The sequence below is a fragment of the Lissotriton vulgaris genome, unplaced genomic scaffold (assembly GCF_964263255.1).
Source record: "Lissotriton vulgaris unplaced genomic scaffold, aLisVul1.2 SCAFFOLD_2027, whole genome shotgun sequence".
In the NCBI taxonomy this organism is placed as follows: domain Eukaryota; kingdom Metazoa; phylum Chordata; class Amphibia; order Caudata; family Salamandridae; genus Lissotriton; species Lissotriton vulgaris.
Window position 1 is genome coordinate 145893 of NW_028254283.1, and position 20803 is coordinate 166695.

Here is a 20803-nt window from a genome sequence, read left to right on the forward strand (position 1 = left end):
TGATGGATTAAACCCAGATCTTTTGACTGGGTGTGAGTGTTTGATTGATTCAGATGCTCCGTCCATCACCACCCCCTTTTGTACCCCTGTAGCCACCACAACATGCAAGGGGTGGGCAATGGGTGTTGCGATTGGCGTTCCACCGCAACACCCATTGATTTTGACGCTGCCTCATATTTACAAGGGCAGCGTAAATAGGATGCAGCGCCAAAATTAAGGCAAAACGAGGAGAAATGCTTTATTTCTCCTCATTTTTGCTGTTTCCATGTGTGCTGCAGCCCACATAAAAACAGCAAATTGGCTATGAGTGTTTATGTGCAGGAAGGTCTTCCTTTCTGTACATAAACAATCCTTTAAAAAAAATTCGTTTTGGAACTTTTGTGTGTGCTCCATTAAGCAGCACACATAGGAGTTACAAAACGGAATTTAAAGATTGTTTATGTGCAGGAATGGGGACCTTCCTGCACATAAGTAATCTCCCTCTCAACACTGGCACCCTTGCACTATGGTTCCTACGTTGGCACTAGGCAGCTAAGGTTTGAGCCAGCACATGGCGAAACGCAGGGCTACACCATATTTTAGTAAATATGGTGCAGCCCGGTGTTTCTAAAGTGACGAATCATGTCGTTAGCATTCTTGGTTTAACGACACGCTTCGCCACATTATGTAAATATGCCCCTTAGATGCATTTAGGCTGAATGGTTTTCAATTTAGAGTTGCTGAATGTCGTTGAAGGTTGTGAATTGTTACACAACACTTGAAAGACCTGTGTAGTAGAAAGTGTGTTAGATTTACTCACTTCATTCTGAAGTCGCCCGCAGCCAGTTTGGCATTATCAATGGCAAGCAACAGCCTGGAATTTTCCTGGGTGATATTAGCAATCTAAAATAGAGACAAAGATTTTAATTTTACACACACACTGGATATTTATCGAAGAAAATTAAAATTAAAATTCTCTACCTGTTTTGGAAAATAATAAAGGTTTTCTTTGCTTTTCAAAGTTTGTTCAATTCAGTGCAACAGTTTGATGTTTGCATTATCACCTCATCCATCTTTCTCATCACACCCCTTAATCTATGATGCTCATTCTCCCTCTAGAGGTAAACAACAACTTTATTGCATTAAGAAAAATAATGGGGCATATTTCCAAGCATAAGCGATAATTATCGCTATGCTTGGTTAGCGGCAATAATTTTATTGCTGTGCTTTACCAATTTTTATCACTTAGGAACCTTGGTATTATCAAGGTTTATCTCCTAAGCGATAAAAATCGGCCGAAATGCATGAATATCGCTGAAAAGTCAGCGATATTCATGCATTACCGAGCAAATGCTCTTAGCCATGTTATCCACCTCCCATTGGATAACATGGCTAAGAACTGCTCAGGGCAGGCGTTAGCTTTTGGAGATATTCATGCTTAGCGCGAATATTTCCAAAAGTTGGTAATCGTAGATAGCGATGTTAGCGACTGTTTTCAGTTGCTAACATCTTGGCACGCCCATTTTGCATGTCATTAACGATAATTATCGCTGACATGCAAAGAGGGCCCCTAAATGCCAGCTATCACCTACAAGCTGTTGGTAACTGGTGTTAGCAACAGCTTGGTAATAGGGCGATGAAATTATCGCCGCATTAGCGGGAAAAAGTCCTGCTAATGCGGCGATAATGGCCCTTGGTGATATGCCCCAATGTTTCATTGGCCCTTTGGCTGCAAGAGAGCACCACAAACCTTCCTCTGAATGAGCAATGCAAAGGTAATCAATACTAAGGCAACACTGAGGGTGACGCGTGGGGCAGGGTGTAGGACTGTGATTAGGTAGGACTGGGCTCCCGGTGATGAAAACTAACAGTAAGAAACTGAGGTAATCGAATGCAGTTACAAAATTGATTAGTGTTGAGAACTAAAGTTGCTCAGTCACAGAGCTCTTTACTAAAGCCCAATATAGTTCATCATTCTATGAATTTTTAGACCCCGTTTAAAGATCTGTTTCTTCTAAAGAGTGACATATTGGTATTCTCTTGGGGCCTATTCACAGAACTACATGCAAGCTATTTTTTACTGCTTTTCTGCTTGTGCAAAGGGAAGTTAATCTAACACATTTGCATCGGTGTATCTTACAGAAGGATATTAGCACCACGGCCATGATGGGTGGAACTGTATTGTGAAACATTTGTGTAGTTACAGAACACTTTTTTATGGAGTAGAACATTTTACAAATAAATCTTAGCACATAAACAACCGGTTTTAATTTAAATTATGCAAACAGATTTTGTTACTAAGTTTTACTACTTATTTAATAAAACAGAGACCACCGAGTTTGCCTCATATATGGTCCTATCTTTCCCTTTAAATGAGGAGACATTGTATTTTCTTTTTATGTAAATACAGCTAAACGTGTGTTACAAAGGTCTTCGCTTTGTCTTATTTTGTAAAAAAAAAATGGAGGCTTTTAGCAAGAAGCAAATGTGGTGTAAACTAATTTGGCCCCTTTTTGGGCCACTACAAAATTTTGAAGCATGACCTTGGAGTTACAAACAACCCATAAAGACGGTTAACACAATTTAACACCATTTTATAAAAATAAGATTATAATCCATATGAACAAATGACCCATTAGCTGGGTAAGCAGAAGTTGTCTCACCTCTTGCACAAGAGTGTTTGCCTGGGCAAACATCGGTCCATGGTCCCTGACTACTGGGGCGTTTGCTATCACCTTTTCTTGAATTTTTATCTCCAGCTCTTGGTTTGTCTTCTCCAGGTAGCGCACTTTCTCCAAGTACTTTGCCAGCCGGTCATTCAGGCATTGCATGGTCTCCTTGTCGTTCATCTGCATGGCGGCGTTTATCACCTGCTCGGAGCTGAAGCCATTTTTGATGGGGGAGGTAGCAGTCAGTTTCATGGTGGACGCTGAGGCTCTGGACTTTGGGAGGGGGGAGGTAGCAGTCAGTTTCATGGTAGACGCTGAGGCTCTGGACTTTGGGAGGGCTCTTCCACCAACTGAGTAACTGCTAAAGGCAGGCCTCTGGCCAAAGGACTGACTTCTGACGGATAGGGTGGCTGCCATGATACCTGCTGGAGTACAATATTAATATTTTAACATCCACTCATTCTAATGCAGCACAACATTTAAAAATAGATGAATATAAAAAAAAATACTTTTTATTTTTGGCATTTCTAAAAGGCGGGCTATTTCAGAAGAAAATGATGGCTCCAATTTTTGCTATGCATTTTGTTATAGAGAGGCAGAGTAGCGCTACCAAAGGGCAGTGTGTTGCAGTAGAGTTTCAAGAAGGATTGGGAGGCACGGAAGTGACACACAACATCCCCTCAGTCTTTTGTCGTCACTTCCTGTCCCCTGCAGAACAGAGCTGCCCTGCTGTCCACGCATGCCTACTGGCTCTAGATGTAAACATGGCATGCTGATTCCATTTAATAGACAGCCATGTCCCTTTTGAAGGTTATGCATGTAGCTAACAGCAGTTTAATGGTAGTAAATGTTTTCAGCTGAGAATGTTAGACAATAAATTGCGAATGCTTGGATGGCAATATGTGTGTCAGTAAACTAATCAATTGTTGGAAATGGGGGAGTGTAATGATGGGCTTACATTAACATTGATGAGTCCCATCAAGTCAAATTCGACCAGCCCAGTGTTTATCCAGCAGCAATCTGCATGCCATGACGTAGGCCCATATGTATAGTGGGTCCATGCACCTACAAGCCCCTGGATTTAGACAGCGCTTGACTAAATCCCAGGGCTGGTTGAAGGTGACAGCATGTTGTGTGTCTACACAGTATTTGCCCACCATCTACAAGTGGCCTTAGGCTCCTGAATGTTTATTGATTTTCTGAATGGTTTTTGCAAGATACTAATAACAATGTATTTCTCAATTAATATGCTATTATACAATTTAGCTTAGGTCTAGTGTTTTCTTATGCAAATATTGGCATGTAAGACTGCAAGAAGGCCCATGAGATTCTTCATACACTGTGCCAGATATCACGTGTTGGCTATGAAACAGAGCCCTTAAGTATCACCCTGAAGTATTCAAGTCACATATAAAGAAACTCGACTAAAACTTAAGAATGGACTTTGTAAACCCATAATACACAAAAATTGATGCGATGATGTATCTCAGACACTATAGATTAGTTATTGTAATTTTCTCTATTGTTCGAAGAGCCAATATGTTAAAGACTAGGCAGACTGAACTGCCCATATTGGAAATGTGTTTGACCTACACTCTAGCCACCTGCATAAAACTATATGGTTTGGATACAGAAAAGAGCCCATATCCATTATAAAGAATATAGCCATACTACAATTATATAGAACATGACCCAAATAAGACACTAGTGGTAGTAACAGGAAGATAAGGCCCTATGCAATACCTTGTTATAGACCATCATCTACCCATTATGCTATAGCGTCACCTTTATCAAAGCAAATTACTTATTACCAAGTGCATTTCTAAAACAAAACACTGGGGTACTTAACTAGGTACATACTGGGCACAAATGGAAAGTAAAATAGATGCTCACATGGGGACATTATTTGTAAATAAAATAGGTGAAAAAAGTTAATTTCTCCTCAATTAAGTTGTGATCCTGTGAAGAGGTTTGTGATAGGACCTTTCAGAAGGATTTGCAGGGTGGTCTACGATAATGGGATTAGTGTTTTTTTCTACTATTTACTAGTACTCTAATCCCCTGGTGTGCACGGGGTCTCTCTCATTTGATTACCCATCGTGTGCATACACCAGGGCTACTGGGGTTATCCGGTAGCAGAGGTCCAAATTCAGTAAGAAGGCTGGCAAAATATGCAGCAATACAAGACAAATTATGTGGCAAAATAAGACCCAATCTTTAATATTATTCTTTGGATATGTTGTCATTTTCAGTGTCTGAGCGAAGCTGCACCTGATAAGTATTAGTTGAACACCAGAGTACATCAAACAGCAATTGAAATGTGGTGTGTTAACATTTGCAAAAGATATGACACAGTGCGGATCTGCGCATGGCACCTTTTGCTTAGCAATTTTTTATTCATTTGAGGTAGAAACTATTTTTGTGAATTCTGCAAATTATACGGTAGAGGATGGAATATGTGGCAAATGTGGCCAATCCAAAATGTTGCAGAAACCGCCATGTCCACATGAATTAATAATTTCACAGACCGACACACATAGAGGCAGGAAAAGAGGTACTTCTGTACCTCTTTTCACAGACGATCTCAAAGTGGAAAAAGTTCTTGGCAGACACACGCCTGTCTTGCATTGTTCCTTCCAAGAATGCGCAAGAACGTCATAGGGGGAATTATATTTTTGAATTACCCCTCCCACCCCCTCTTTATGGATTAAATACTCTGCTTGAGACGCGCACTTTAGGGCCCCTCATTGGCCCTGCGCTCACATCACCACTTGGACTTGAGGAGACTGCTACAGTAAACAGGCCGCAATATCTTCACCCACGTGGGTGGTGGCAGCAAATGAATGACGAGATATTGTGCGCGTGCCTGGCAGCTATTGTTGGAGGGTGGGTGAGCTTGGCACTTGTGCTCACTGGTCAGCCTTCCAATGGCATGCCCACTTCCGAAGACAGGCAGGCGGTTCGACGATTCACATTTGTGTTTGGATTGTGTCGAAACGAACGATGATTTAAGGATTTACACAAAGAAGCACTTGAATCGCTCACTATCCAGCTCCAATTACACAAGTGTGCAAGTGCTTAGAGTTTCTGTGCTTCCCACCATAAGCGACACATACACAGACGCTCTTTAAAAATTGGCTAACAGAACTTCACTTTTGTTTTTCACTGGGACACGCACACACATTTTAGTCAGGGCCGAAGTTTCACTGTGAGGCAACTCTTGGGATTTCCGGAAACAATGTGACCTGCACGTGACTTCGTGGGGGTTTTGGGCGATGCCCAGCACATATTTGTTGAAAGTGATAAAGAAATGTTTGGCATGTGAATTAGAAAATACCCCAAGGGAATGGGAAATGCAGCACCTTTTGGAAAGAATGCACAAAACAAAGAAGGGTTTCTTTTAGATTGTCTGAGGATGCTACCCGGAAGTTCACACACTCAAGATAACCGAATTCTATTGCACAAAGAACAAAGAAGTGTTTTGTAGATGGCCTAGGCTGTCAATCACCCGCAACCCATCCTTTGACCCTAAATACCCCACATAACCAAACATACCCTACTCTTTGGAAGCTGGGAAATGTTTTTTCTCCCATGGAATGTTCTCGTTCTGACTTGTCGCCAAATGATGTGTCTTCTGGCTGTTTGTTGACTTTACTTGACTCAATACATTATTACTAAAAGCTAGAAAAAGAGTATCCTACTTTCAAACTCCTCAAATATTTCAGGCTTTACTTACCTATATACTTAAATCTTTCTCGGATTCAGGCTTAACTTATCTAGTTAGGTAAATATTTCTCTAGTTCATCAATATTTTCACCCATCCATTGATACAGTCATCTGTTTGTTCCTTCTTCTCATGGACTAAGCTCCCACTACAATGCCACCCAATGATTCACATTACCAACTTCATCTGCCACCCGTCCACTCACCAGCCATCCATCCGACACTGATGCATTCGCTGTATTAGTTATTGATGTTATGCTATGTGTAGCGCTTTATATCTACTAATGTATTACATTAATATTGATATAAAATCACCTCATGGACTTCTTTATTTATTGAGGTTTTATATAGCATGAACAAACCCCAAGAGGGGATCTGAGGGCCAGATGTAGGTAGCCCTTTACCGATCGGAATCGGCCGGAAATACCGATTTTCGGCCGTTTCCGATCGGTGAAGGGCTATTGAGATGTAGGGGCACATTTTCGGTAATTTTACCGAATCGGTATCATTACCGAATCGGTAAATTTACCGATTCGGTAATATGTACCGAATCGGTAAAATAATTACCGATTCGGTAATATTTACCGATTCGGTAAAATTACCGAAAATGCAATGTAGGTAGGCAATGTACCTTCTGCACATGGCTTACAGAATCGGTATTTTACCATGGAATACAAATCCATGGTAAAATACCGATTCCGGTGTGCATGCACATGTGTGCATGCACACCTATGTCATGTGACAGGCAGACCTGCCCTTAGGGCAGGGATGCCTGCCACATGGCACCTGTGCCTGTTTTGGGGGTGCCAGAGGGTGTCAAAGTGACACCCCCTGCACCCTTGTGAATTCTTTAATTACCGATTCGGTAAATACCGAATCGGTAATGCCTAATCATTCCTATGGGCTTCAAAGCTGGTCCCTGAGGGACCCCAGAGGTTAAAGCATGACACATGGATGAAGCGCTACTTGAGGAAACCTGAAAGGTTCGACCCTTCAGGAAGGAGAATAGCCAAGCCAAAGCATTTTCCTGGGTCCCCAATTGTGTCAGTCTCCCTAGGAGCATGTCATGGGACACAATATCAAAGGCAGCGCTCAGATCGAGTAGAATCAGCGCTGCTGTAAATATGACGCATCATTGGTGTCGCAAGGAGGGCGCAATGAAAAGTGGCGCATCGCTGTTTTCACGCTGCGATGCGTCACTTTTCATAATTGAGACCCCTGAGATCTTGCACTTCCCTGCCCACTTTTTCGCATACAACTAAAGACATGGCTGAGCCGGGAGAAAATGTATCTTTTTCTAAAAGCGCCGGGAAACCCAAAGCATTTTAACGTAACATAACTTATACTACTGCATACAAACAGTTTACAAAAGAATAGCTAAACAGGTTTTACTGCATTCAAACATTAAATTAAAAAGACATCTTACAAAAGAGCATAATCTTATAAGTAATGGTTATTCAAATAAAGTTGTTAAAACTACAATAACAAAGGTTGAACAGAACTAAAGGTTATTTATTACAGTAAATGCCTGGCTCATTTTTTTTTGCGAGAGGAAAAGGTGCTGCACATCAAAAAATGCTGCCAAATCTGTCTTTAGGGTATATAAAGCATTGAGCCATCTAGATGTTTCTCCAGGAGTCCACTCTAACAATATGGCCGCTTCCTTGAAGGCTACAGAGTATGGATGATGAGTTAAGCCAGCTCAGAGTGTCCTTGCTCTCAGGTGTGACTCGGAGAGTATACACTTCATTGGGAGCTCGGTGCATGGCTAAAATCACCAAACTTGTGGGGAGACGAAGGCTCCTAGAAAGGTTGCCCTGGTGACCTTTAAATATATACTGAGGACCTTACGCATGCTCCCCCGAAGTGCTCAATAGTATCCCACCTTCTGCATAGCCCTCTACGTAATATGGAAGCTCACCTTACATACAGATCAATGAAACACACCTTCCCTAAAGCCCTCTATGGTTTCACCCCTTCCGTAAATCCCTTATTGGTGTCAAACCATCCTGAAAATTCTCTATGGCCTCGCACCTCCATTAAAGCCCTCTCTGGTAGCACATCTTCCCCAAGGCATCGATGATAGGACAACTTCCAGGAAGACTTCTTTTGTATTCTATGGCTGCTCAAAGCCTTATATGATAGCACACCTTTCCCAAAGCCCTCCACTGTAGCACACCTTCCCGAAAGACTTATCCAGTAGCGCACCTTCCAGAAAGGCTAATTTTGTACCACAGCTTACCCAACAAATCTTCCCCAAAACCCTCTATGGTAGTATGCCTTCCCCAAAACCGTGTATTGTAGCACATCTTCTCCAAAGCCTTATGTGGTAGCACACTTTCACCAACGTCCTCTATGGAAGGCACCGTATCTAAAATCCTGTATGGCTTGGACACCTATGCCAAAGCCCTCTATGTTACCACATCTTCCCCAAAGCCCACTATTGCTGGACACCTTCCCCAAAGCTCTCTGTAGCTGCAGCACACCTTCTCCACCCAAAGGATGGCTACGGGGGACACCTTCCTCACAGCCCTCTATGTCTACACGCCTTCCACAAAGGCCACTGTGGAAATATAACCTTCCCCAAAGCTCTTTGTAGTAGCACGCCTTCTCCACAGTCTGTCTATGGCGGGACACCTTCCCTAAAGCCCTCTGGGGCATATTTATGAAAGGCTTGCGTTACGTTTGCACTACAGAAAGTAGCACATGTGTGACGCAAGCCTCTAAGTCAGATTTCTGAAGCCACATTATGTGGCTTCATAGATCTGGAGTGAGGCAAAGCAGATCAAATTGCTGTATTGCCTCACTCTGCTCAAGGTAGGCATTCCATGGATGTTGCGGTGGGTGCTCCAACGCAACTCCCATGGTTTTTGATGCATTCCCAGATTTACAGGAACTTGTAAACCTGGGAATGCTCTAAAATCATACGCCTCCCCAAGTGAGGTGTAAAGAGGAGAAATATCTTTATGTCTCCTCGGTTTTACATCTTTCTACGTGATCTGCATTCTGCAGCACACATAGACCAAGGAAAAAGCCTCTCAGCATTGTGTTTGTGCAGGAAGGTGCCCGATCCTGCATGCAGAGGAGGCACCCTTGCTCTATGGTGCTGGATGCCTACCTTGGTGCTAGGCTGTCAAAGCGGTGCCGGCACAAGGGGAAGGACAGGGATGCACCGTATTATATAAATAAAGTGCATTCCTGCCCTTTCTCCCTGCTCCACTATTTTCATAAATATGCCCCTCTGTGCCTACTCACCTCCCAGAAAGCCTACTTTTGAAATACACCTTTCCAAAGCTCTGTGAATTAGCACACCTTAGCAACGGGATGACTACTGTGGGACACCTTCCCCAAAGCATTCTATGTCTACACTGCTTCCACAATTTCTCCGGTGGTAGTAAACCTTCCCAAAGCCCTCTGTGGCAGCATATCTTATTGGCAGGATGTCAATGGCGGGACACCTCCCATAAAGCCACCTAGGACCGCACACCTTGATTGAAAGTACACCTGTCCTAAACTCCTCTATGGTTGGACAATTCTCCCAAACTCCACTATGATAGCACATCTTTCACTGCTGTATACACATGGGCATAACACAGGCTCCTGCAGCCCCTGAGGCACACAGGGTCCCAGAGCCTTTAGAGGCCCAACCATTCAGAGCACCCCCATTTAGCCCAATGCCAATGAATATCTGTCACATATGGGAGGCTTCGGGGCCCGCTCATCTATATTCTGCAGGAGACCCCCATCATTTTGCCTTATAAGACTCTACACAGCGACACAGGCATAAACAAATTCTCTGAATGAATACATCGCTAGCAGGTTTAGCAGAGGTGAAAGTACAGAGACTTTACAATATTGATAGCAGCTCAAGCACAGCATGATAGAGCATGCATAGAGCTTGAGATGGAGTTTGCTACTGCAAGGACCATCATGTAAGGTCATGCCTTTAGCAAGGTGACTCAGTGAGTTAAGTGCTTGCCACTGACCTCTAAACAGTGGAGTAAGAACGAGGGACAAATGGGTGCTGCGGAACCTCTGATTCTGAACACTTGAGCGCTGTCATTGCTAATTTAGGTAATGTCAATAAAATTAAGACTACTAAACACACATACCATAGACGCGTTTTATATCTAGTTTACAAGAGATACTCTATTTTCTAGACTCACTCCCCCCACTCCACACGTCATTTACATTGAAGTGTGCTTCTCCCTTACTACAATTGGTCCAAGATTTTAACAGCATGTTCATATTTTAGCGCTTACTGTTTCAGTTCTGCAATTTCAAAGCACTATGGTATAGCTATTTCCCAATGTAATGGCCTCCAGAAAGTCAGAGAGGTTGCATGCGTGGTTGGCCATGGCCTGATTTGAACTCGTGCCATGGAATTCACACTCAGATGGTGCTGCGTTCACTGGCAGGGCAAGGGAATGTAATCCTGATCGTGCACCCTACACACTCTCTTTTACCATCTCGTTTGATCATAAAGATTCACTGGAAAACTAAGCAGTATCACTGCAGAAACCGTAGGAAGCGGCGGTTTCTGCTTGAGCGCAGGGAAGCATCGCTCCCCGCCTACTGCAGCTGGGCTAAACGTGGAGAATAAAACACCAATGAAAGTATTTCATTGCCATTTTATTATTCACACAGCACTGCAGCTGCCAGCCTACCACCAGCCGGGAGAAATGGGGGTGTATCCTCCTTTGCTGCCGATTGGCAGCAGAAGACAGCAGCAGTGGCTGGCTGGATGCTCCTAAGTGCGCATGTCACTTTGACCAGCAGTTGTGGGCCGCCCAAAGTGACATGTGCACTTTGAAGCTCTCCACTCAGCTGTACCAGACAGCTGGGTGGAGACCAAGCACAGGCCTACAGGGCCCGAAGGAGCGTCCAGCCAGCCTGCTCCATCCAATCCTGGTGCTTCTCTCATGCTGGTTATCCGCATGAGAGTAGCACCAGGATTGGTTAATGGAATTGACTGGAGCACTCGGAGCCGTAGGACCGGAGTGAGGACGTCGGACGTGAAGCAAGCAAGGTAAGTGGCTTTTTTATTTTATTTGTAGCTGCTTACATTGCCTGCATGCACGCTATCACCCACCACCCAATTGCCCACCCCACCAATATAAATTCCTATCCGCCAGTGCCGGCTCGTGTAGGGCGTTCCACCGGGCGGTGACGTGGGGCGGAGGAGGGGCAGGGTGGGGGGGGGGGGTGTAAAATACGGGAAACAGACGATTACAGGTAAGTAACGTAAAAAATAAATAAAACAAATTTTGTTGCGCGCGCTGCATCACATCACATTTGGCGTTGCAGCACGCGCAACCAAATTCGTTTTATTTATTTTTTACGTTACCTGTAATCGTCCATTTCCCATATTTTACACCCTCCACCCTGCCCCTCCCCCGCCCCACGTCACCGCCCGGTGGAACGCCCTAGACAATCCGGCACTGCTATCCGCTCCTGCTAAGGCAGGGTTTTGCTAAAGTTTAAAAGATGGAGGAAAAGGGGTAGTAGTCCCACTTTAAATCACAACAAGCAGAGTACGGGCAAAACAAAAGAAGGAGGGAGAGCAGTAAAGAGGAGTCAAATAAAGTATGAAAGATAAACCAGTGAGGGGAACACAAGGAGGGTTATATTTCCATTGTAAAATCCGTTTAATGGCATGCAGAGAGGGGTAAAAAAAACCTTCCTTACGTTTGCTATGAACAAGTATCCTCCCTCTCAGCACCTCATTTCTGGTGCAGTTTGGCTCATATCTCAACCCGGTTGGCAGATTTAGGAAGGTTTTGCACCAGTGCAAAGTCACTCAAAGTGACACAAATCGGTTCACAGATCTTGATAAAGTACTTACTTTCCATCACAAAAGTTTTTTTGCACTTGAAAGGTTGCTCTAAAAGTGATGTGACTAGTGCTTTGTACTACTTTGTGATAAGGGGATGTACCATTGGAAATAAATGGGCATTCCCACGATCCACCCATCATTGTGACACTAATCCCTATGTACGAAAATTCCAACGTTTCAATTTCTTCTACCTTTTGTGCTGCACTGCATGGCACACATCTAATGCATGCAAAGTATTTCAAGTTATTCTAAGCAATCGTACCTAGGCAGGTAGCCTGTATGTGTGCCAGAATCGGAGAACAGGTAAACAGTGACACATCTTAAGAGATGTGTCTCTGCAATACTGTCTTCCCCTGGTGCAACACGGCACACGTTTACTTGCTGCACTGCATTGAGATGAACAGTAATACACCTGCCCAGAGATATTATGTGTGCCAAGCTGGCCACAAAAAGTTGCTGCTGAAGCCTATGCCCTCGTTGCATTGGAGGGGCCGCCATACCACAGTGCGTCCATGTGTGGGGCACCCAATGCTTTGCATGTGTTTTGTGCTACACAAAATACATCTGTGCACGTAGAACTCACGCACGTACAAGATGCACCTCAATTGGGACACTACTCAGTTACCACCACCAGGGGCAGGGGATACTGAAAGAGAAAAGGGACTCAGGGAAAACATTGGATAACATCCTCCAACTCAGGTGTTCCTAAGTGACTGAGAGGTAGCATGTAGTGCCTAAGAATGGAAGAGTCAGCCAGGCCCAGAGACAGAGGAGTGAACATAAGGCGCACCAGGGAAGCAGAGCTAGTGGAGAAAAAACTATAAACACGTTATGAATAGATTAGGGTGACCAAAGGAATCATTAGGTGTTGAAGGCTGGAGACCCAGCAGCTTCTGTGAGTATTGAAAAGAGCAGGCAAGGAAAGGCAGACTGTAAGTGCACCTGCCCACTAAATTGCTTCTCTGGCTAAAATAATCTTAACTTTGGAATACTAGTAAATCAGACACTTTAGTCCCTGATACCGGGAGTGGTGTTAAACTGGCGAGGGAGGGCATATAAGCCCTACTCTCAAATACGCTGTACATCTGAAGAGGGCGTGTGACTCTCCATTGACGATACTTACAACTACATACCCGAGGAATAGAGCTCTCAGGCGTGGGTGTCTGCCCCTTAATCAGGTGTGTAATTTACATACCTAAATGCATGCTTTTCGGCAACATTTCTAGCATATTCCCGTATTTCCTAACCGCACATGGGTGCATCGACAACATTCCGTGTATCTGCATGCATAGGGACGAGAATGTGTTTCCATGAATCATCGTTTCAGTACTGACACTGCTGGCAAAAAGAGATAATAATGCTGCAGACCAAATGCCTGTACCATGGATGTGTAAGTTAAGAACCGAAGACCAGGGTGGGAAAGGTTGTGTACTGTTTGTGAGTGAATTCGATAAATATGAAGCCACGTGGGGGGTTCCCTATCCTGTAGGAGTTTTGTGTCACCTTGTCAGCTGTTGACATTTACTAGAATGCTCACAACAAGTCTTCTAAGCGCTTTTCCTACCCGTGTGACAACTCTAGTGGTTGTGATTCACCTTGTCAGCTGTTGACATTTAGTAGAATGCTCACAACAAGTCTTCTAAGCGCTATGTAGTAGGGGATACCAACCTATTATGGGCGCACTACCTTAACTTTAGGGTACTAAGTTGTAACTAGTGACAATAATCATACGGTGCTTCTAGAGGAATGATGCGTATCCTACATCAAACAGCTTCATGTGAAGCAACAATAAGAACAGTATCCTCTGAGCACACCCACAGTTCACACATATAGTTCCAACGTATATATGGCAAGCAACTCCAATCCTCAGGAGTCGGATCAATCAATATAGTCTCCAAGGTCAATGCACAAAATAGTCCACTTTCTGTATTTGCAGTCCTTTTAATGAATTTCAAAAGTTGATTACACCAGCCAACACGTGTTTCGTCGTGCATAAATTATACCTCGACTTCTTCAGGGCTGTAATCAAACAGAACATTTCCTACAATCAGTAAAAATATTTTCCTCGTATCTTAAGAAAGATGTGGGATAGTACCAACCACCATCTAGTCAGATAAAGGTCTGCCAAGTGAAGAGTTGGAAGTAGGAAAATAATTCGTCAAGAAACCATTCCAGTACTAGTAACCACCCTGTGTATAATAGAAAAAGACCCCAACCACCAAGATATATAAGCACGGTGGGGGTAACTTATCACCTCTATATCTTTCCGTAATCTCTCATCTTTATATGATCCTCATAGTGTAAACAAATCTATCAGTCTGAAAAAAAGAGGCATTTCAAAATGATATATACCCTAAGTACTGTCACTGATATCAAAAGTGCAACTGAATATTTCACTGGTGAGTCCAAACAGAATTAATTTGCCAAATTAAAATCCAACGTTCACCCCCTATGTTGTTATTAAATTGGGTTTACCTTTAGAATCTCCTCCCAATTCATCCAGCAATGTGTCAACCACCTCTATTTCTTTATTCATCTATAATGTCAACCGAAGTCAAAAATAAATATATTACAATCCAAGTTATTATTGCTGGGTAGAATTGATACAAACGTATATCCTACAACACTCACCCAGTAATTATCGTCTGGTGTGTTCTATACGTGATCGTTAAGGCTTCACTTGTCCACTATATTCTAAATAATAGAGTAGGCACATGTCACTCCCCGATTTCAGGTCCATGTACCATGCATAAATTATTAGACCATCTTGTGAGTAAAAACATATAACTCAATGCATACTCCTAAACCAATTACAAAATTAAATAGAGTTATTCACATAATCATTCTGTACACGAGATTTCCTTATCTTCTACATTGCTAGTATAGAATTCACCCCCATCATAAGCGAGAGCAGTCTATTACCGGTAACTCAGTAGAATAAAGAGCGCTAATCTTAAACCTACTCCCGCATCAAATATTGTGAAATTACTTGTACTCACCAACGGTAAGTATATAATAAAATGTGCACAGGGTCGTCGTCTTCTTTCGGTCAGTATACGGCTATCTGTGTCAAGGTAGCGACATTAGTAAGATAGCCCGTGTAAGAACTACATTTACTTCAGGTAAATAAAGTTTAGCCCACACTCACCAATCGTCGGTTTCTTATAATATCTCGACTACCTGAAATATATATACAAGGAGACGGCATTAAATATCTCGTACCGTCCCGAAATTAATGTCTAAGTATAACCCTAGCTAACTTTGCTAGAAAAATTACCTGTGTTCAGCTTATTAGCTTGTCATATCATCCGGCCTCATCCAAGCATTGGCGTCAAGCATGGGCGCCATCTTGAAGTATCCTTAAATATACCGGTATACCGGCTACCTTGACACAGATAGCCGTATACTGACCGAAAGAAGACGACGACCCTGTGCACATTTTATTATATACTTACCGTTGGTGAGTACAAGTAATTTCACAATATTTGATGCGGGAGTAGGTTTAAGATTAGCGCTCTTTATTCTACTGAGTTACCGGTAATAGACTGCTCTCGCTTATGATGGGGGTGAATTCTATACTAGCAATGTAGAAGATAAGGAAATCTCGTGTACAGAATGATTATGTGAATAACTCTATTTAATTTTGTAATTGGTTTAGGAGTATGCATTGAGTTATATGTTTTTACTCACAAGATGGTCTAATAATTTATGCATGGTACATGGACCTGAAATCGGGGAGTGACATGTGCCTACTCTATTATTTAGAATATAGTGGACAAGTGAAGCCTTAACGATCACGTATAGAACACACCAGACGATAATTACTGGGTGAGTGTTGTAGGATATACGTTTGTATCAATTCTACCCAGCAATAATAACTTGGATTGTAATATATTTATTTTTGACTTCGGTTGACATTATAGATGAATAAAGAAATAGAGGTGGTTGACACATTGCTGGATGAATTGGGAGGAGATTCTAAAGGTAAACCCAATTTAATAACAACATAGGGGGTGAACGTTGGATTTTAATTTGGCAAATTAATTCTGTTTGGACTCACCAGTGAAATATTCAGTTGCACTTTTGATATCAGTGACAGTACTTAGGGTATATATCATTTTGAAATGCCTCTTTTTTTCAGACTGATAGATTTGTTTACACTATGAGGATCATATAAAGATGAGAGATTACGGAAAGATATAGAGGTGATAAGTTACCCCCACCGTGCTTATATATCTTGGTGGTTGGGGTCTTTTTCTATTATACACAGGGTGGTTACTAGTACTGGAATGGTTTCTTGACGAATTATTTTCCTACTTCCAACTCTTCACTTGGCAGACCTTTATCTGACTAGATGGTGGTTGGTACTATCCCACATCTTTCTTAAGATACGAGGAAAATATTTTTACTGATTGTAGGAAATGTTCTGTTTGATTACAGCCCTGAAGAAGTCGAGGTATAATTTATGCACGACGAAACACGTGTTGGCTGGTGTAATCAACTTTTGAAATTCATTAAAAGGACTGCAAATACAGAAAGTGGACTATTTTGTGCATTGACCTTGGAGACTATATTGATTGATACGACTCCTGAGGATTGGAGTTGCTTGCCATATATACGTTGGAACTATATGTGTGAACTGTGGGTGTGCTCAGAGGATACTGTTCAAGTCTTCTAAGCGCTTCTCCTACCCGTGTGACAACTCTAGTGGTTGTGATTCACCTTGTCAGCTGTTGACATTTAGTGGTTGTGATTCACCTTGCCAGCTGTTGACATTTATTAGAATGCTCACAACAAGTCTTCTAAGCGCTTCTCCTACCCGTGTGACAACTCTAGTGGTTGTGATTCACCTTGTCAGCTGTTGACATTTACTAGAATGCTCACAACAAGTCTTCTAAGCGCTTCTCCTACCTGTGTGACAACTCTAGTGGTTGTGATTCACCTTGTCAGCTGTTGACATTTAGTAGAATGCTCACAAGTCTTCTAAGCGCTTCTCCTACCCGTGTGACAACTCTAGTGGTTGTGATTCACCTTGTCAGCTGTTGACATTTACTAGAATGCTCACAACAAGTCTTCTAAGCGCTTCTCCTACCCGTGTGACAACTCTAGTGGTTGTGATTCACCTTGTCAGCTGTTGACATTTACTAGAATGCTCACAACACGTCTTCTAAGCGCTTCTCCTACCCGTGTGACAACTCCAGTGGTTGTGATTCACCTGTCAATTTTGCATGCAGTTTTAGAATTTGTTAATGGTGTAAGCTTGGAATTTAGAATTAGAAACCTTTGTGCTTCAATCCCAAAATGTTCAAACACAAGAAGAAAGGGATGGTGATTGGGCAAGAGAACAGGTGAGGCATATAGATGGAGTGGTGTGTGGGGGAGAGCTGACAGCTTTTCATTCTAAGAGGTCTTACAAAAGCCATCATATAAAACCCGGTATTTGTAAAGCGCGAACTAATCACCCCTAAGTTTCTCAAGGCGCTGGCGGCCATCTGAGAGTATAAGCGAGCTATTTATTACGCAGGTCACATGGTAGCAGCCGGAAATCGAACCATGAGAACCTCGGACTCGGGAGGCAGCCGCGCTGGCCGCTGCGCCACATCTCTCCCTCCGTATCTTTGCATGGGAACTAAAGGTCTGGTTCACAAAGATTTTCGGATGAGGAGTTGTGTTGTACTCCTGTCCTGGATGTCACACCTGAATATCCAGGTTTTCTAGAGTATGTGAATATTCTTTTATAGAGCCAAACAGTTGAGTAAACCGCGTCCAGGCGCCTATGATAGATAATATGTACATTTCCCTGTGGGTAACTAGAAGGTCAGAACAATTATTATTTAAAAATAATGCAAATTCATGTCTAGCTGAGCGAGGTGTGGGTGTTCACACATCACTGCCTTTCAGACTTCATTCCTAATTCAAAAGGCGTAAGGAGAGACAAACCACCTCCTGCAGGTTCAATTACTAAGAGCAGAAACTTCCCTAAGAAAGAGACAAAGAGGTCTGGAGCTCCATCAGAAAATGAGTCAAATATTAAAGTAATTTGAGACCTGGTCGCCGAAAATTGAGGTAAGGAGTGAGCTAAACCCACTGAGCAACCTTGCCATCAAGACTGCAGGAACGGATGAGCAGCTGGTCCTGTACGAGTGCCCTCAAATAAGCTGCTTGTCATGCGTGCATTGTAGACATTTAATAAAGCACAGACTTAGCTCCTAGAAGCAGCAGAGCGCTTTACAAAGTATATTGCAATTGTCACAGAAATTCCAGACATGTTGTGCTGAGGGCAAGGGTGGATGTAAAGGTACTACTCGTAATTTACCTTTGTGATTACCAGAAGTCATAAACTTAGACTTTTGATGTAAGTGTACCTTTATGAATCAGGCCCGAAATTGGCATTCTGATGTCTTAGACAGAAAGCCACGAGACCAAGGGACAAATCAAAAAAATGACCAGATCTGAGTACAAAGTTGCTGGACACTGGTGCAATGTTTGGGCTACAGCTCCATATATCCTCCAATTTATCTCTGGAGTTCTGATTTACTACATTCTCTGGGCAAATTTATCAAGAATTCGCAAGAATGAAAACTTGCAGAAAGTGACACAAAGCTGCACAAAGTCTTGATATGATATTTTTCTTTCCAGCTATAAACTTTTTTGCGCTGAAAAAGTTCAATTGTTTTCAACACAAACAGCGCTTTGCACCAATCTGCGTCGAAGGGGTGTTACAAGGGTGGTACATGGGTATTTCAGTGCAAGACCCATGTTTTTTAAGCATAGCCATAGCTACTAACATTTTCAGATCAGGTTGTGTGTATAAAATAACAGCTCCTCGAGACAAGCACAACATTGGAGCAATATATTTACTTCTTCAAAAGGTTCACATATGATCACATGTGTACTGCACTGAACGGCACACATGCATTGTATGACGCCTTTTACAATGTGCCTAGTTATTGGAATTCGTACTGGAAGGCTTCACTGCCAGTTCAAAAACGACACTAAACATCACACACACACTACACCTTCGCACCATGGTGCAAAGCTGTGTGCATTGCTCTAGAGAGTCTGTTTGTGCACCAGTTTAAGGAAATAGAGCAGCAGGCCACATGAAGTCAATATGGCCCTGCACTGCTCTCTCCCCCTCGCGCAGCGCAGAACAGCAGCTTTGGTAGTTACACTGGGTTGTGCTAATGTTCGTAAATCTCCCCCTCTGCGTGCCTTGGTCCCCATGGCCACAGACAGTGCTAAATAACCTAGAGAGCCTTTTCGATCAATCCCCGTATACTGAACTGCGAAACATTAAAACTTTTTCCCATGGCATATTGTCCGAGACTTCTTCTTGAGCATGTGTATGCCATAATTGCATGTAAGACAGCTCAGTGAGTCAATGCTCAAACTGCAGGCACCTGTGCGGAATCTACAGGCTACTGATTTCACGCCCAAATCTATAAAACGAACAATATTGGCGAGGGTAATGGTGCACTTTTTCGTGCAGTGCTTAGAAGGAGCGATGCTCTGGAAGGAAGCGCTGTATAATGAAGAAAGTTGCACCACAATGAAACGTTCCCTAAGACTCATTCATCAGTTTTCCTTTGCTTGGGAAATAGGTTGAGCGGTAAGAAACAAGGTACGTCCCTTTACCAACCGCTGAGCTCTTGACGCAGCCTGTCAGCTGCAGGTTCGATTACTGGCACCGTGGGTTCAACCTTCGGTCATTACGATTTCACGAGGGGAATCATTGAGTATAGTGGGATTTAGGATAACAACAATACAGATTATTTACAGCGCTTCGAACGCACACGCATGTGGTTAGTAAGTGACATTAAGTCCTGTGCCTGTGCCAGGAATGTATAAAACGCGGACATGTTTCTGTGTCCAAGAATGCCTGCTCTGTCATGTATGTCTCTGCAGAGGAGGCGATCCCAGCAATGATAAAAGTAGGTTTAAAAGGGGACACTTACTGTCTGTGCTGGGCCGGGCAGATGCTCTTACAGTCTGTGCTGGGCCGGGCAGATGCTCTTACTGTCTGTGCTGGGCCGGGCGGGATGCTCTTACTGTCTGTACTGGGCCGGGCAGATGCTCTTACTGTCCGTGCTGGGCCGGGCAGATGCTCTTACTGTCTGTGCTGGGCCGGGCGGGATGCTCTTACTGTCTGTACTGGGCCGGGCAGATGCTCTTACTGTCCGTGCTGGGCCGGGCAGATGCTCTTACTGTCTGTGCTGGGCCGGGCGGGATGCTCTTACTGTCTGTACTGGGCCGGGCAGATGCTCTTACTGTCCGTGCTGGGCCGGGCAGATGCTCTTACTGTCTGTGCTGGGCCGGGCGGGATGCTCTTACTGTCTGTACTGGGCCGGGCAGATGCTCTTACTGTCCGTGCTGGGCCGGGCAGATGCTCTAACTGTCTGTGCTGGGCCGGGCAGATGCTCTTACTGTCCGTGCTGGGCCGGGCAGATGCTCTTACTCACTGTCCGTGCTGGGCCGGGCGGGATGCTCTTACTCCGTGCTGGGCCGGGCAGATGCTCTCAGACGGTGCTCTAGCAGGGAGGGTGTCTCGCCGTCACCCGAGGATGAGACCGGGGATGCTTATATTGCCAGGAGA

General features: G+C 43.5%; 1 protein-coding gene across 1 annotated transcript in view; it reads right to left on the minus strand.

Annotated features, from left to right (window-relative positions):
- LOC147659594 (keratin, type I cytoskeletal 18-like) overlaps positions 1 to 20803 on the minus strand; it is a 100842-nt gene that overhangs the window by 35569 nt on the left and 44470 nt on the right. Inside the window, exons 2-3 of the mRNA XM_086951621.1 lie at positions 2643 to 3073; positions 800 to 882 (exon numbers count right to left, since the gene is read on the minus strand). Of these exons, the coding sequence (XP_086807747.1) occupies positions 800 to 882; positions 2643 to 3065 (506 nt within the window). The 5' untranslated portion in view covers positions 3066 to 3073. The remainder of the gene's footprint in view (positions 1 to 799; positions 883 to 2642; positions 3074 to 20803) is intronic.